Source organism: Castor canadensis, chromosome 12, assembly GCF_047511655.1.
Source record: "Castor canadensis chromosome 12, mCasCan1.hap1v2, whole genome shotgun sequence".
NCBI lineage: Eukaryota > Metazoa > Chordata > Mammalia > Rodentia > Castoridae > Castor > Castor canadensis.
This window is the reverse complement of record NC_133397.1, coordinates 128,810,154-128,828,423: the sequence shown is the minus strand read 5'-3', so window position 1 is coordinate 128,828,423 and position 18,270 is coordinate 128,810,154. Positions and strand designations below refer to the sequence as shown.

Here is an 18,270-nt window from a genome sequence, read left to right as displayed (position 1 = left end):
TTATTTTGAGGATTGCAGGATGGGAAACCATGGGGCATTGTGGGTGGGTTGAGGAGGGGATGAAAAATCAGGTGGCCCAAGCAATGCAGGGGCCCAAAACAACAGACTCTCAGCTAAGATCCTCTGCACTCTGGTAAGACTTGTGGTAATGTGACACCTGGCTCACCACTGTCCCTAATAAATATTTTACACATACAAAAACCCCTGAACCTCCCCCTCCCCTCAGTGTACCTCCGATAAGCAACACACAAAGCACTCTGAAGGCTGTTACCTTTGGATCGTTTTGCAAGAAACCCACCTAAAAATGAAGTTCTTTGGAGAATGTAGAACCTCAGTTCCTTTGAGTACCTGACTTTGTTGAGTCTGAAGCAGTGGCAAAGTTTATAACCAAATTCCAAACTATACATAAAGGACTTCTTAAGGTCCACTTGGTATTTTTGCAATTAAAAACCTCCCTAACCTGATCATGGACTCCACCCTCCCCAATGAATAAATCTCAATCACTTCCATTACTCTTAACCCTATCCACAGCTGAAAATAAAAACCCAGTTCTCTGCAAGTTCTAAGCCTAGTTTTAGTCCAAGCCCTGGATATGTTAACCCGAGGCACAACACAGAAAGAACAAGGATGGAGCCAGACATGGCAGGGCATGCCTGTAATCCCAGTATTCTGGAGGCTCTGGCAGGAGGATTAGGAGTTTGAGGTCAGCCTGGGCTACATAGTGAGTTCTAGGCTAACCTGGGATATATAGAAAGACCCTGTCTCAAAAAACAAACTAGCCAACCACACACACAAAACTGACCAAAAAAAACCAAACAAGGACCATATTTGTAGCAATTCTAAATCCATGCAATGAAATACTTGCTACATTGTGTTTCACCTTAGATGGACACAACCTGACTTTGTGGCTTCCCTTACCTTATTTTAATTTATTTCATTACAGTGCAAAGATAAGTGAATAAAGATATGAATCCACCAATCTTACTTTCCCACTGGGGCTGGGAGGCTAGACAAATAGTTCTTGTGCTAAGAACGGTGATTAATGTCAAAACCTTTGGTTAAATGAACAATTAACTTTGTAAACAAACACACAAAGAGGAAAAATTCAGCTTCAATTTTTACATCCCTGTTTGGCGCACAAAGCCAAACAGTGTTGGTCTTTTTTTCTTTTTTTGGTGACTGGGATTTGAACTCAGGGCCACAGGCTTGCTAGGCAGGTGCTGTACTACTGAGCCACACCGTCAGCAGTCATCAAGTTTAAACCAGGAGTTGACAGCCACAGGAACACTGAATGTTCATTTACGCCCATCCCTCCATCTTCCAGACTGGATCTGAGGGAGACGTGGACATGGCAGTACAAGGACTCGTGCCTGACCACAGGCACTGCCTCTGTGAGGACAAGGAATTTGAAGAGAAGGACAGTAGTAATCCACCAACAGTACTGTGCTGAAGAACCCAGGGTTCTGTTTTTTATGAGGTCACTGAAGGTTTCCGGCCCCTTCTGAGGAAGGGATTGGTAAGGTAGCAAAGTGATTCCAGAAAGTCTGGGTAAGTTTTAGCATTCTGAATCGCTCCCATTAGTTTGATGTTAAAGTGCCTGGACAATATGAATTTCTCTTTTCCAGATCCTAGGAAGAATTGCACGTTTGGCAGACGCTCTGCAGCTGTCTGTGATACCATTTCACATTTTCTAATTAGACCTGTGCAAGTTACCGCACAGCCCTGATTCCCACTCCAGTACCATCAAACCCTGATTTGCAATTTGCTATTGAGATGCTTCATTTCCCACTGCTTGTGATATTCCTTTTCACAGATGAGGGATGATTACAAGGGCCATCAGACCTTCATGAAGACAGAAAAAATCCCATCAAAACCCTGGAGAGCCCAAATGCAAGAGATTTCATTTTATTCATTACCAAACCTCGTCGAACACTTATCAAAAGAGGCACAGACTTCATGAATAGGAAACAGGAGGAGCTGTGGGACTCTCTGATTATCAAGGTTCTAAGAAATTCCTATTAAGATTCTGCTGCCCGTGTGCGCAGACTAAGGGGACTAATTTAATTGCAGTGCGTGGACTGCAGTTTTAAGGCAGAGCCCTCTCTGAGGTGACTTCATCCTGCAGCCACGCTAATTACGCACAGTCCCTGTGATTGGAACCACTGCTCCTTTGATGCTAGACTGACTTTACCTTTCATCCCACATCCTCTGGGTGAGGTCTCCTCCACACGTCCCCTGCCCTGCCGGATTGGAAAGCGATTGCTTTTGGAGCTCAGTTTTATTTTGATGAAACATCAAGGGACTGAGAAGTGTTTCTGATGGAAAGAGACTGATTTCAGACTGAAGACTCCGGCGGGGGAAGGGAGGTGGAGCCAAGCCCCACAAAATCCAGCCCAACAAATGGGGCTTCCTTCCTCCACGCACTGAAGAAAACTGCTCACGAATCCATCACTCAAAGATCCACTTGACTCAGCCCCCGAGGCTTCCCCGTGTGTTTCTTGCAGTCTTGACAAAGTATTATTTACCCAGGAGCTACTCAGAGCTCAGCTCCATGAGGGCCTCACCTTTCCCTATCAGCAGGAAAACCGAGATGAGATTTCTGCAGGGTGTTTGGTAACTTCTTGCCCTGCTGCAAGCCCTGGTGGTGCCTTCCGTCTGGATTAAATTTAGAACGATGACTTCCTGGCGCAGCCTGAGGAGGAGCAGACGCCCAAAATCACCCCACGGAGCAGCCCTGTGTGCCGATTCCTCCAGCAAGAGGTCAGGTGTGCCAGGTTTAAGATGGAGGCAGATCATTAAGTTGTACTTAATCATTGATGGGGCCAGTGAAATGATGGGCTTCAAATAAAAGCCAAGTGCCAGTTTGATCTCTGAAAGCCCCATCTAAACCACTCTGGTCCATTTAAGGTCACTCCAGTAATACTTCTCTCTCACACAGGGTTGGCACACGGCTAAACAAGAATGCAAGTAAAGTATTAATCACTGAGTCTGGCAGCGAGACAGTATTCAGTAATCGTAGTGCCTTGTTAACATCTGCAGGGAATGGAAAAGACAGACTGTGCTGTCTTTCCAGGTGCACCTGGTAAGAGGATCTGAAGACCAGCGGAGCAGAGTTCAGAATACAAGGAGAGCCAAGTCAGAAATTTTGACCGCTGGTAACGCCTTGTTATTTCATGCAAACTATGAGTGATTTGGAACACAGATCTTTACTGAAATAGATGTCCTATTTGCCCTTCGATAAGAATGTCAGGAAACTGGAATCAACTTCAAACACTATCCTTTTCTTTTCATCTTGCATGAATGGGATACTGCTGAGTCAACAAGATGCGTCATCGTTAAAAGACACTGGGAGATGTCACTGCAAACAAAAGCAAGACACGCAGAGGAAAAGCCTTCCAGCGTGGGATGTGGAACAAGTGACTTTCAAATGCTCTGTCTACCAAGCAGCATCATGACTAACAGCTCTCTTAAAACTGCCGTGGGACAAAACACATCACGTGTCAGTGCTAAGTACACAGTAGGTTTGCAGAAAAACAAATGATTCATCCATCACAAGATGGCTTTTGGCCAAGTATCAACGCCACAGGTACAACTCACAGGTCCCTTTCAAGGTATATGTCACCCAGAGGCAATCAAACTGCTTGCCACCCACATACCTTGTTCGACGAGCTTTTTAAAAAACAGAACCATGGGAAAAGTCATGGAAAGAAACGGAGAGCCACAAGCTGGACATGGAGAAGGTACTCAACATAACTCAGATCTCATGGATCCACAAAAGTGCCCAAAAGCTAACTAGCTAACAAGAATATTTATATTTCCCAAGAGAAAGCATGACCAAGGCCCTGTGTTTTCATGATTTGCTCAGTCTTGTGAAGTTAGGGATTGGCTGAGATCAAGAATCCAAGTCCCCCAAAGCATGTAAGGACCTGGAAACATTTTGCCTGTGAGAAGGTTAGGGGGAGCATAGGGCTGCACTAAGTATCTGAAGGCATGGCTGTTACTGTCCCAACACGATGGTTCAACCCCCTAGAGAAATGAATGCAGAATCCCTCCTATCCTATTTCTGGGTGTCCACTTACACCAGATACGCTCACAATCCAGAGGGGAAAATGTGATATCTGAAGGGCTTTTATGCCATTTAACTGCAGAACAAGCTGGATGCTGTAGGAACAGAGATTTTGACTTAAGCAAGAGGGACCTAGCACCTAGATTTGTTCAGACAGACCACTTTCATCTCTAAAACGTCAACCTTCTGTGAAGAGTTAGGAGGTAAGATGACCAATTGGGAAATTACTGAGGAATCCCAAACAAGAGATGATGAGGCCTGTGGCAGAAGAGACAGAAAGGAAGAGACAGGTGACAGCATGGTTTAGGGTAATACCAACACTTACCAGTTGATTACACATAGAAAACGAATGGAGGAAGACACATGAGGGTTCCCAAAAGACCAGTGACCCACCAACACTCAAAATGGAAACGGGAGAGGAAACGGCTTATGCAGGAGACAACAGACCCCTCACCGGGCCAGGGGTCCAGGACTGTGCAGCTGGGGTGAGTGCTCAAAGCGCTAGAGTACCTGTCTCAACCTCCACCTAAGAGACGGAGTAGAGCGTGAGAAGAAAGCTTTTAAGAGCCAATCTAGAAAGCTCGACCCACAAAGGCAGTGTGGGACCGGCCAGGAAGGGCCCAGAAGAACAAGAAGGGTATAGTGTGTGAGGCTGAAGTGCAGGCTTTCAGGAAGGAATAGTCAGCAATGCGTAGAGTGGTGGTGTTCCAGTAAAGTCAGAACTGGACAGCGCCCATTCGACTTCACCTCACCAGCCCCTAGCACCAGGTGGCTGGTAGAGTGAAGGCCGGAGCAGCCAATGGGAGTGGGGAAGTCGAATCTCAACCGGCTTTGGGGTAAGGGGAAGATGGAGGCCAGGAAGTGCAGAAGATACTGGAATGGGGAAGACCAGAGCGTGTCTGCAAACTAAGAGGGAGAATGTCATTAGAGAGGGGGACCAATGTTCCTCGAGGAGGGAGGTGCCATGGCGTGTCCTGGGTCTGGGACAGGGACACTTCATCCTTGGAGGTTGGAGGGAGGAAGCAAGGGTCATGGATATGGACTGGAAGTACAGGTAGCTTGAGAGAACAGTGTGGGGATGGTCACTCTGAAGCCTGATGGCCTTGACCAAGGTAAAAAGCCAGAGCTCATCAGGAGTGTGAAAAGGAACAACAGGAAAGTAGGAACAGCAGAACTGACGGAGGACATGGGCCCAGCAGACACAGACCTGAGTTAGGAGAGACTATGTCACACACTTATTTTGTGCACAAAAAGTAAGGCAGAATGTTCTTATGACCAGAGTCAGATGGCAACAGCAGATCCCGGGGCTGTGTCAGGCACTAGAAATCAGGTGAGGCCAGAGATAGCACGGTGGTGTCTGACTTCAGGAAGTGCTCCTTTCCTCCCCAGCCAGGACACCCGAAATATCCATCAGCTAGCAAGCCCCAAGCTGTCCATGACACCGTCTTTAAACCCAGCAACTGGGCCTGGGCCTCCATGTCCTGCCGGCCTCCCGTGCTGGCCAGCGCAGAGAACCTCTGAGGCCCACGCACATCATCCCTGCAGGGTCCTCCCCAGTGCTGGGCTCGCATCTCTGCCACCCAGGAGCTGCTGGACCCGCTCACAGAATTTCCCAGGGTCCCAGGTCCACCTCTGCCTCCCGCTCGGCCTCTCCAACAAAAACAAGTCCTTGGCTGGAATCCAAGCTCAGGCTCTGTCAGGAACGGGGGGCTCTGGGACACAGCTTCTGTCAGGAATGTCCTGATGCTGAAACCAGATCCCCACAGCAACCAGATGCGAATGGAATGCAGTTAAGCTCAAAAAAAAGCTGTGCTGGGCTTTTTTTTTTTTTTTGTCAGAGGGTGGAAGATAAACGAGCAACTAGCAGTCACCACGAGGTGGGGCGAATCATGGCAAAGTCACTTCCCTCAAGGCTTTTTCCACCTTGTGCTGACAGGACATCTGCCCCATGACAAAGGAACACCAGGATGTGTCACCAGTAACCAGGCTGCGCCGATCACACAGACCACAGGGATGACAAGTGGAACCTTCACTCCACCACGCCCTCCAGCAAAGAAAGGTGGTTCCCAATGACACCAAGTGCCAAGGACCTGGCACCCAGCACTCCAGAGATGGCCACTGTGACACCCCAGGCTGAAATGTGCATTCAGAGTGACTCCAAATACAAACTTTTTTTTTTTTTGCAGGGGAAGCAATGGAAACAATTTAAAGTAAAACACAGCACAACAATGTGATTTAAGACCTCCCCAGCACAGCTGTACCTCAGGGCTGCAAAGACTGCCCAGTGTAATGGAAAGTCTGTGCTCCAAGCTTTACCACTCACGGACAAGACCATTGCCCAGGACTTAACGGCCTGCTGATGGCTGTGACCTACCAGTCTATCCCCAACTTCGCTGCTCTTTTCCCACTTGCTGTAATTCCTGAATCTTAGGCTCCAAAACACAATCACAGCGACCTTGCTCAGGAGAGACACTGGTATGACAGTGAGTTTCAGCCCCTTTCTTTGGCCAATCGATCAATCAATCAATCAATCAATCAGAAGAGACACAGGGGCCAGAAGAGATGGGATCCTCTTACCACCCCCAAAATGTGGCCCACTGTGCTTCTTACAAAATCCCTTCTGTTAGCTCGTCCCCTGCTCATACCTGGCTGTCCTTTCATGGGTGCTCCTCCTTCCACCCGAATGTCGTTTCCTCTCCTTCTCTGGATAACTTCTACTAATTCTTCCAGATCAGTAGGGGCTCTGCCTCCCCCAGGAGGCCTCCCCTGCTCCTCCCTGCTCTATGCCGGGCTATGCCAGACATCTGCCTCCGGAGAGCCCTGGCACCCTCTGCAGAAAGCACCTCCAAATCACTGGAAGTGATTCTTTCAGTCAGTTGACAAGTATCTATACCATGCCCACCAAGTGTTGCAACAGGTCTCCCCAGCTGGACCCAAACCGTCTCCAGTGTAGTGATGGGGTGTCTAGCACCTGGCAAAGGCCAGACACATACCAGGTGCCACAATCAACGACTGCTTAGCTGAACTGAGCGTGCAACCAGAATGAAAGTCCTTGTGGACATGTGTCTCAATTACTTCTGCACCTCTGTAAGGGAGGCCTGGCAGTGGGGTTACTCCTAACTTTTCTGAGTGTGTCGCCCCACTGAGCCTCCCTGGGAGCCCTGTTAATGCCCCCGTCTTTCCCATATCTGAGCTACAGGGTCTTCCCACACAGGATGTCTCCCAGGGGACCCCACCCTCTTCTTCATCTCCCAAGTCCCGGGTTACCAAAATTTTTTAAAGGGTTAACTGTTCTACAAAAGCCCATTCCATATCCTCCCTGAAGTCTCTCCTAAAAACCAAAGCTTACACTGTACTTTCCCAAGTGGATTGCAAGACCAAGCATTAGAATACACAGTTGCAGCTTGTTTCAGGTTTCAGTTATCTTTCTATGGTAGAACAAACATTAGGCTCCAGCCTAGAATACCTGATTTACACTTTTGGTTCCCCACTACGTAAGTCTGGTCAGGTTGTTTCCCTGAGCCTCAGTTTCTCCTCTGCAGAAAGAGTAAATTGTTGCCCTGCTCAGTTCACAGGGCTTGTTTTGTGATTGCAGTGAGATAACACATGAAAGAACTCAAGATGCTTCTGCAAAGGTCTGAAATGATCCTGTTCCCCAGCAGTCTTGCTAGGTCCTTTGAAGACAGAAACCAGGATCTATTGCCACTTATCACTCTACCTCTGTCCCAAGCCTGCCTCGCATAAAAGAGTGTTTGCACATGAATGATGCTATAGTCACATCCAGGGGCTTGTGAACTTGCCTGTGCTATTAAATGTGCACCCTGCATATCTTTACAAGCTTCTCTCCACTGGGTGGGCTTCAGAAAAATATACTTTCTTTTTTTAGTACTCAGACAAAAGACTCTCGGGTCTTTTATGAAAAGACTGCCTAATGTGAACCTCCTTGGAATGTCCAGGTGTCATGACCTTCACCATGGCTAGAACACCTCACAGCGGCCTCATCTCCAGAGGGCCAGCCAGGTATACATAGCCCTGATCCCGCTACCCATTGTGGCCTCCCATCCATTTCCTTGCCAGGGTCTTTGTATACAAGTCTACATGAAGCTCCTAAGACACATCCTAAATTCTGCAAGACCTCTGCAAGTTGGATCTTATCCCATGGGTGCACCAGTGTGACTGGTGTCCTATGTAACAAGGAGCTTTTATATTTTTAGTTCTCTTCCCATACAACCAACACTATTAATAACGTCCTATTTTCTCCAGAGATGATATGCATTAGACCAAATGGAAAGTTACCATGGCTACCACAGTGTTATTTTCGGTATGAGAAATCCATGCCAAGAGAAGCAGCATACACGGTCAAGAACTGGGGCTTTACTTCCGCTTTGTTATTGGGCAATCAATCTCAATTTAATTTTGAAACTCTAATTACAACGGAAACTAATTATGAACAGCAAGACCTGAAACACCTAATTAAAGCGAGAGTCAATAAAACGATCCCGCGTTATCATCGGGACAGCACTGCAGGATGAAGGATTAAGTTACAAGCAGATTTCCTTCCCAGGTAACTATGTCAGCTGAGTAAAGTGGGCAGGCTCTTCTGGGGGTGCTCCTGGGGAACCCCAAGTTAGGACAGAAGGCTCCACTTTCTGATGAGTGAACAGGTCAGGGCCTCTTTCTGTGTTAGGAAGATTTCATCCACCAGGAGTGGCAATGGTGGGGAGGTCGAGGACCAATGTGTGGCCCTTTCTGTGCAGGCCTTGGGGGCCACCACTGCAGATGGACAGTTTCCAGTCTCCTTGCTCAGACCCAGATATTTATGGGCTGATTCCTCCCATACCAGATGCTGGGCTGTGCTCGTCTGAATTAGCAGAAATTGGCTGATGAAGGGATTCTGTTAGAGAGAGAGCCTGCTGCCAATCCCTGAAGTGCTTGGCTCCCTCTGGGACCTCCCCATCTATCTTTGACAGCTCTAAAATACTGTTAATGGTGTGACATCATCCACGCCAAGCTAGAACAATCCATATTTAGGCTCCAAGCCATGGGGTCCTCACATCACCCCACTGGGCCCTAGGATAAGAAAGGGGCTCTGAAGTTGGGGGGAGCGTCTAATCCACAGTGAAGTACTCATTCTCTTCCGATTTTTTTTGACAAAGACACACAAAAATGAACTTTGCTGAGAGGTTGGAGAGACACTTTGAATTCCCCAAGCAGACAGCAAAACCAGAGAAGCCCATCCACTTCTCGTTCAGCAGACGTTTTTTTACAGATGGGGTATTCTCCCTTCCTGTAGCAGGTCGTTCTCCTGAGATTTTTATTTTTAAAGCACGAGCAAGAAGAGAGAAGCAGAGCACAATATCCCTGCTGGAGCCTTTCAGTCCCTCAGGACAGGGGGTCTGCTTCAGGGCGGAAGAATTCCTTGAGAGGTTTTGGACTCCTGTTTCCCAGGCAGAAAGTGAGGTTTATGGTCACACTGGGGCTGGCAGGATTTTTTTCTGAGGCAGACAAATCCCAAGATCTATGAAAGCCCATGTTAATCTCAACTCTTTACGTGTCACGAGCAGACAACACAGAGCACGGGTGTTGCCTTGAGTTAGTCAAGTGATGCTCTCTGAACATGCTCGCCAACACGGTGTACTGACAGACTAGGCAAAGCTCGTGCCACTGGAGTCTTGTCCCAAATGTTAAACAGCAAGTGGAGAAGAGAGACACATTTCTGAACCTCGAAATGTTTCAGAAGCTGGCTGTGATGAGTGGTTTCTGTGCATTATTACTGATGCAGAACAGGCCATGAGGTTAAGCAGGGAAGGGCTTCAAGCCCCTCACGTTCATTATGAACACGGGAAGAGACGCAGACAGAGAGAGAAGGAAAAAAACAGCTCTGTCATACTGAGCTACTTTGTATACAATTTCAGCTCCTGGACACTGAACAGAGCATCACCTTCCTTCAAACACAGGCAGGGAGCCCCATCTGTGCCGCTGGACTCTGCTCCAAGGGAGGTTACACACTAGAGGCTCATGGAATCCATCAGTTAAAGAAAGCTCCTCTGTTTTTACAGCCAGCAAGCTGCAAACTTCTAGTGCCCTCTAGAAAACGAATGCTCTCTCTCAGGACCCCCGAAGACTAACAGATGAACTGAACCTCCAGACCACACCTACCTTGATTCCAAGGAAAGACTTGCGGTGATAGAAGCAGCACAGGGCTGCCGAGAGGGCGTGGAAAGCACTGCATTCCTTAGGCATCTTTCCAGGGCACCGGTCGCCTTAGGAGGGTTAAAAGAAGGGAGGCATCGGATGGAGGAGCCCGTCCCCCCAAAGCTCCTGTCTGCAGCCGGTAGCCAGGGGAGTGAGCTGGCTCCTTCTCCCAGGCTGGTCTGGGACTTTTCCCCCTGCTGAAGTCAATAAGATCCACTCGCTCAATTCTGGCAGGCTTGTGTCCAGCCTGCCATGCAGGGAGTGCCAGAAATTCTCATGTGACCAGATTTGCTTTCTGATGAAATTCTAACCCCTCTTAGAAGAGGCCTTCAGCTTCAGCTTTCAGCCATCCTCTAATTTAGAGCCCCCCACCCCCAAGGCAGCTTCCCTTCTCAGGCCTGACCCCACTGTGCAATCTGTTTCTGGTGGCTTTGTCTATTTGCTTGTCACCCCAGCACCTAGGGGCTGAAGGAAGCAGGGTAAGGTTGTACACATCACACCTCCTTGTTATGACACAGAGGCTCCTTTGAGAAGAGGCAGTGGCCTAAAAGTGACCAGGGTGTGGCTTTCTCCTGGAGCAATCCTAGAAGACCTAAGAAATCGGGCAGGATCCCAGTCCCCACGCCCACTGCCAGAGTTGTTTATTTTTAATTAGGATGCTTCTGGCAGTTGGTTTGCAGCTGATAACGTTGGCACAGCCATCACTACTGGCAAAGCAATATTGCCTTTTGGTGTTTAATTAGCTAGTCTGTCAGCAAACACACTGAGTGGCCTATGCTCTCCCACCTGGCCATGTAGCCTGTTGGGAGGATGGGGACTTTCTGACCCAACTGTTTCTTCTCCTCCCTCCTTCCTTTTTAGTCCTGAGCTTTAATTACTCATCTTTCACTGCCCACTCTGCCTAACCTGCATCCAGCCCAAACCTCACGTCCAGTGCCAAGCGAGACCTTCTGGTCTCCCCTGTGACAGTGGATTTTACCTCACCCAGAGCTCCATTAGTGGAAAGAAACTGCTTTCCTTTTCCTTCCAGTTACAGAGGACGCCCAACTCTTCCGCTGTGTTTCTGTTTTTTCAAATCAATCCCAGGTTTTTGCCTGCAGCTCTTCCACTCACACTATTGCAGATACTAACTTTTTGTGGCTTCTCAAAAACGGGATGTGTCCCAAAGCTTCCTAAAACTTCACACAGGCAGAAACTTGTAATGAGGAAGAAACAGAACCTATTTGTTCCAGAAAGGAGCAAGACCAGATGAAGCAGGAGAGAGGTATGAAAAAATATCCAGGGGATTAGGGTCACATCCTCAAGAGGCCTCGGCCTTTGGACTAAGTCAGGTCTGCCAGTGAAAAGTGGGAATTGTTTGTTTAATGCCTGGTGAGCAGCTTCTGTGCTTGAACAGGGGACAACTTCCACCAGAAGGGGAAGAGGGTCATCTAAAAACATGCCAGTCATGAGCGCAAAGCTACAGACACTGGGAGCCTGTTCCTTCTGCCCTTTCAGATGGCTTCCTCCCTCACTCCTGCTCCTCTGGAGTTGAGTTTGCAGTCCTGGGGCCAAACACAAAGGCGTTTAGAGCTACCCAAGCCCTTGGGGCAACCCTGTTCTCCAAGGTCCAGGCACTACACTGGTGAGGAAGCAGTCTGTGTCTGCTCGCATTTGTATCAGATGGGGACGAAGGGTAAGTCCCCAGGAGTACATCTGTGGGGACTCATCTACCAGGCCAAGAGCCATCAGGAAGGGGCCCAGCATTCACCTTGCTATTCCCATTGGTAGGAAACAACAAGCTAAAACCCTCTCAAGGGGTTGGAAAAGCACCATCCCAGGCCCAGGGAAAGGGAAGGGGGTCGTTCCCTTAAGCCAGAGTTGAAACTCAGAGAGGTTAGTCTGCCAGGAGTCCCTGAGCTCCGGATACCCCCCACCAAAGCAAAAAAAGTAAATGTGTAAATGAAAAAGAATTATGCCCAGCCAAGTGCCCCAGGGTGAAAGCACTGTAAAATCACACCTCTGTCCTGTCACCTGAGGCTTTCCCTGTTTACGCTAAGAACTTTCTGCAAAATGGCCAAAGAATTTGTTCCACCGGGATTAAAGAGGAGGCTCAAACTTATTAGGTAACTGTTTCTGAAGCGCGTTTTATTTTTATTCCACATCAATTTCTGAAGCAGCACTCAAAAAGTCTTAATCAATATTCTTCCAAAATGGCCAAGCAGAGAGACAAAAATAAGATGGTCACTGAAGATGGTCACTGCATGGATTCCCACAGTGTTCTTCACTGGCTCATTTCGCTTTTAAATGTCTCCTTTCCACGCTGATCAATGTCCCCAAATTGTTGCTGCAATGGCTTTTCTATTCTAGTTACAAAGAACGGTGTCGTTCTGCAGAGAACAAAGGACAGGGACTCCAGCCTGGGACTGAAAAGCCCAGTAAGTGATCACACGGAAAGAGACTTCATAACGTCTTATAATTATGCCTGTTATTCATGCAGCCACACGACAACACTGTGACCTGGGGCAGTGGGTCAGTCTTTCAATGATTTGGGTTTCCTAGACACCAAGCCCTTCTGGAGACAGGACAGAGTGCCTCTAAAGGAATTGCAGGAACTGATGAAGGTAGGGAGGGGACCAGTAGGAGACACTCAATTCTGGGAAGGGTCCAGGGTGCTCTGAAGTTCCCCTCCCCTACCCCAGAGGCTACCTTCTTAGGTGATGAGACCTGGGCTGGGCAGCCAGGTGGACCTTAGGAAATCCCCACAATGCTACCCCTCCAACCTGGGAAGAGGGTTAAGCCAGCAAAGAAAGCCCTCTCCATCCCCCGGCAAAAAGCACAACTCTCAACCACAGGTTTCCCTTGGGCTGCTCTAATGCTAACCTGCCCTGCTCAGTAACCATGGAAACGGGAGGGCCTGCCAGCCTCCTCGGCCAACAGACACAAGCTTCCTGTTAGCAGCAGCCCTTGGCTCAAGAGAGACTAGAGAGTGTGCACCCCCCACTTGAGGCAGGTCCCAGTGACAGGGCCTGGGGAAAGGCAGGCTAGCAGCTGTCCCAGGGCATCGAGGAGAGCAATGCCACCTGACAGCCACCCCAGAGTCAGGTTATCAAGCCTATGTAGGAGACTCCGTCACTGTCAAGCAGGTCTGGATGGGGACACTGCCCATAGTCAGTGAACCGGAGGGCACTGGTCCAAGGCTACAAGGCCTAGTCCAGCCCTGACCACAGCAAACAGGACGTCAGTCAGGGCGCACACCGGTCACCCCGATCAAAAGGGCTGGTGGAACAACTCCAGCAGTAGAGTCCTTGCCTACTGAGCACAAGGCCCTGAGTTCAACCCCAATATTACAGGGAAAAGGAGACAAAGACAAAAAGGCTCTCACTAAGATTCTGCATTTTCTCTGTCACTCACCAAACAGACTCACATATTCACGCACACTCACGCACTCTCACACACAAATGCACACCAACCGATCTTTTCTGGCTCCGCTCCCCTGCTGTCCTGGGAGAAGGGAGCAGTACCTTGGCCTGGTCCCTGTGCCTCAGTGTGCCATTATGGTGTGGCTGCCTCCTGCAGGCTCAGCCCCTTGCACAGCAGCATAGCACGGCCTGGGCTGTGGGCCTATTAGCGTCCAGCTTCCAAGGCCTTACACAGACACCTGTGCTGTGTCTGCCTGGCTCTGCGTGAACCCCAACATCCCTGACTTCACGACTGTCCACAAGGACCCCATGCGACCGTTCTGTACCTCACCTTCGATACGGTAGTCAGTCCGTTATATGAGCTTTTCAACGCTTCCTTAGAAAACAGGCTTTGTCCTGGGGAAATGTGCCTAACTGCGGGCTGGTGTAAGTGCTCTGAGTGTGTTTAAGGTAGGCCTGGCTGGGGTACGGTGTTTGGCAGGTTAGATGCACAAGTGTAGGACATTTCCAGTTGGTGACAGGTTTATTGGGGTGTCACCCTGTGGTCAGTTGAGGGGCCTCCATAGGCCAAGAGGAGCTGATGTTTCCCTACACACAAACAGCCTCAGGACATAGAGCACAGTGGGGAGACCACTGAGAAAGGAGGAGGAGACTGAAGAGAAGAGGCCAGTTCTTCCTGAGGCCAGGCGGAAGAGCTGAAGCTGCCCATGAAGCCCAGACATTTTCCTTCACGCAAATGCAATTAGTTCTTGCTCCAGAAGGGAATGCAAGCTGGACTCGGCTGTGCTGGGCTCTGCGGCAGATAAGCCGTCCTCTGCCCTGGCAGACGTGGAGCACTCAGGAGCGTGTGCTGCCCGTTGTGGTCTCACAGCTGTCCAGATTTCTCAAGAGGCTGGAGGAGGATGGCTGCTAAATGGTCTCTGTCTGGAAGTGGTATTGATCTGCACAGTGCACAAACAAAGAGACCAAGTGCATCCTGACAGACGGAGCTCTCTCTGCTGGGCCTCCTGTCTTCCCCCTTCCCCTACACATCCGTCTCTGTCATTATTAAAACCATAACTGGATGATGGCTTTGCTTTATACCATAGGGTTCCACCCCATGCACCCCCAACACTATTTCCTGTAGCACCCCAGAAATCCTATATCCTGCAAGCTTCATTTTCTGTGCTGTGGCATGGAGCAGAAAGTCACGGATGATGGTCCAGAGCCAGAGGCACAGACTCCCAATGGTTTACATAAAATGTCAGGGCACCCCTCTGCCCCTCTGAAGCCTGTTTGTCTACCCCTGGAGTCTGACCTGTCCACGAGGATTTGCACCTACTTTGCACCATGCAGGCCACCCAGAGCAAACACTCCTTTCTCTCCATAGCAGCTCCTGGGTTCTCTCTGATGGACACTTTGCTCTTTCCCTTCTTCCCACTTTTGGGTAAGTGTGAGCTACATAAGCAGTCAACAGGTAAGGACCCCAAAGCTCCCCAGAGGCCCCCCCCCCCGTGCAGGGTGCTGTGGGGATGACTGAGGGGTACAGGCCCAGCCCCCAGGGAGTCCCCGCAGCCTGGAGCAGCCTGCTCTGTTCCCTTGCCATGAGTACTTCTGCAAAGTGACATCTTCCAAAACTGAGCTGGGAGACAGACACCTGTGTCTCCAAAAGTGGGTTTGGGTCGAGGTAGGGTGGTAGCAGGAGAACCAGAGTGGATTCTTCACCGCACTGCTAGCTCTGGAAACGACCTGAGCTCTCCAGCTTGTCCAGGTGGTTCCCTGAACTCACCAGGCTTTTGTGGGCATCGAGTGAGGCAACATAGAGTCCGGCCCCCAGACATAGCAGGCACAGCCAGCAATGTGAGCTGCCTTTCCTCTGTGAAAGAAGGAAAATAACCACCCCTCCCCCCGCAGGCCACGTGCCCACATGCTGGGCTACAGGACCTATGTCTCCACAGAAGAAGATGGGCAGTGATTCGAGCCACCGACTGGCTTTAGTCTTAAGCATCTTAGAGACTCCTGAACCTCCAAAACAGCAAATAAGGGAGAAATGGTTGAGATTTTAGCCTTCAAGTATTTTTTTTTGCCCTTAAATTTAAAAACTGAACATCAAATTTCACATATGGTCTCTATCACACTTGCTCAGATGTTTCAGGTGTCTTCTGCTGCAGTCTTTGTCATCTGAGGAGCTGTTTATGGTAACAGGAAATGTGTGTCTCACAGCATCTGCCCACGAGGTCCTCTCCAGGGGGCCCTGGATCCAACCACCACTGCCCAGGTGTCCATGGACCACTCCTGAACAAGCCTGTGCCCCACCCCCATGGGATCTGGGTGGCACTCTCCTTTCCCATTGCCCTTTTACCCAGCCAGCTGCAGAGCTGGACTTCTGCCTCCGTCCTGATTGATTGTCCTGCCAGATATTCACTCCCTCAACTTCTCACCTAGTCCTCTAGGCCGGGTGGTTCTTGCCCTGAACTGAGTCCCCAGGGAACCACCTCCTGTACATCTGACTCCTTTGTACTTTTGTACTTTGTACCGACTCCTTATTACTGGGCTGTCTGACACCTGCCATTTCTAGAAGTAGAACCATGCCTGAGCTAGCCCTATGGAGGCTGTGCCTCTCTGCCCAGATGCCTTCTTTCAACTGTGTGTGCCCCACCCCCAGACTCTGCCCTTGCCTACACCTCTCCCTCTCCATTTCCCAATGGCAGGAATCCACCAGAGTCACAGTGCACTCTTCCTAAGACACCCCACCCCACCTCCACCTAGAAAGCTACCAATTGTCCAGGTGGACAAACCAGCCCTGGAGAGATAAGAGAAGGCAGAGCTCTGGGACAGAGGGTGGGGCCAGCACCACTCCTTCACCCCATTCCAGCCTCTACAGAAAATGCTCTTATTACTCCCTTCTTCTCTGTTGTCAAGCAAGTCTGATCCACCTGAACCAAATACTTCAGTAGGAAAATATCCTTTGTCATGGCCATAAACTGATCCAGCCATTGTCACTGAGAGACATGTCGCCTGATTCTGCACTCCACTGACATTCCTGAGAATCTGCCCAGAGCAGGAGTTCTCCATGTGGGCGTGGAGTGGGGCTTCCGTGAGCCCCTGGAAACTATGCACAAGCTGTCGTGTAAATATCTGTTCATTGAGGACACATTGTTCCCTCTACTCAATTCTCAAAGACTTATGCAACCTGAAAGTCTCCACTGACCCAGAAAGACTTTAAGTGGCCAGTGCAAGGGAAGTGAGGAAACCACCCCAATAGTCAGTGACTGAGGACAAATAGGGCACCCGCTGGTTCCCTTAGACACAATCAGGTTGTGACTGCTAAGGGGAGACAGATAGCCTTCGAGGCAAGTAGCATGGTGGCTTCTTACAACTGGGAAGTCACTTGACCCTCCTGTGACAGGCGTGAACTCCTCTCAGCTGGTGGAAGGGTCTTGTTTGGACGGGGCAGTAAACATGGAAAACTACACTTCACTTGGCAACCCCACCACAGCCAGACTTTGGGGATGTGTTCAGGAAGATTGCAGTGGTGACAGATGTCTTTCCACCTCACCTACTCTTATGTGAGGTCCCCAGGAGCTAGAATCTCTACAGAGAATGTCACCATAGCGTCCGGTTCAGGCTCACACGAGGAGATGGGTACCATTTCCACATTCCTCACGTTCACTCAAACAGTTCTTAGGGATACTAATTAAAACAAGTCAGAACCTGGCTCCATCTCATGTGATAATGGAAGCCAGGATCACACCTGGTTGCCAGGAGTGCCTTATCCCCTACAAATCCAAAAAGCAGACCTCCCTCCTACCAAGTGACAGATATTCTTGGCATCACAGACAGCAGGGCTTGTCTGGACTATTTCGAGCCAGAAATGCTGGACCGCCGAGAGCTGACAGGAAAGGGCAGGGCAAGTACAGATGGACGCTGAGATCAGAATCCCAGAACCGGAAGGCAACAAAACCTTGGTGCACAGGTTGACTGCAGGCCAAGAGAGCACCTCTGTCTGTATGGAGAGCCCCTTTCTCTATGGGAAAGGGAAAGGGCTGAATTCATCACCAGCCACTCCCTTTATTACTCCAAGCACGGTGCTGCCTGTGGAGGTGATGTCCAGAAGGTCAATGTCAGCATCGGATAATGAATTCCTCTGGCCAGTGGCTCAAAGGACAATACAAGCCTGGCCTTGCATGTGTGCCCTCCCCTCCTACGTAAGCAGAGGCTGTGTGGAGGGAGAGCCACAGGAGAAAGAAGCAGGAGTGGACCTTGGTCATTCTCAGGAATGCCAGTGTCAGGGCCACATGTGAAAACAGATGTGGGAATCTTTCTAAGGCTGAACTTTAGGTCTCGGGGGTTCCACAGCCCCTGTGAGCCCCACCTGTAACTCCTCTGTAACTGCAAACATCTGACAAGCTGTGAGTCAGTGGATATCCAGCACATAAATAATCCAGGAGGGGATAAAGTAGAGAAAGCTAGGCATGGACCATAAAAAGATAAAATGAGGCAGGCCATGGTGGCTCACATCTATAATCCCAGCTACTCAGGCGGCAAATCAAGGATCAAGGCCTGCTACGGCAAAAAGTTAGAGACTCCATTTCAACCAATAAAAGCTGGGTGTGGTGGTGTGCACCT

General features: G+C 49.5%; 1 protein-coding gene across 4 annotated transcripts in view; it reads right to left on the bottom strand.

Moving 5' to 3' along the window:
* The window catches only part of Bcar3 (BCAR3 adaptor protein, NSP family member), a 119,952-nt gene that overhangs the window by 31,305 nt on the left and 70,377 nt on the right, over nt 1-18,270 (bottom strand). The window contains exon 1 of one of the 4 annotated variants that reach the window (XM_020171838.2): nt 10,226-15,165. The exons of the other annotated variants lie outside the window; for them this stretch is intronic. Within the exon in view, the coding sequence (XP_020027427.2) occupies nt 10,226-10,309 (84 nt within the window). The 5' untranslated portion in view covers nt 10,310-15,165. Of the gene's footprint in view, nt 1-10,225; nt 15,166-18,270 lie in introns of those variants that run through there. 4 annotated transcript variants of the gene reach the window in all.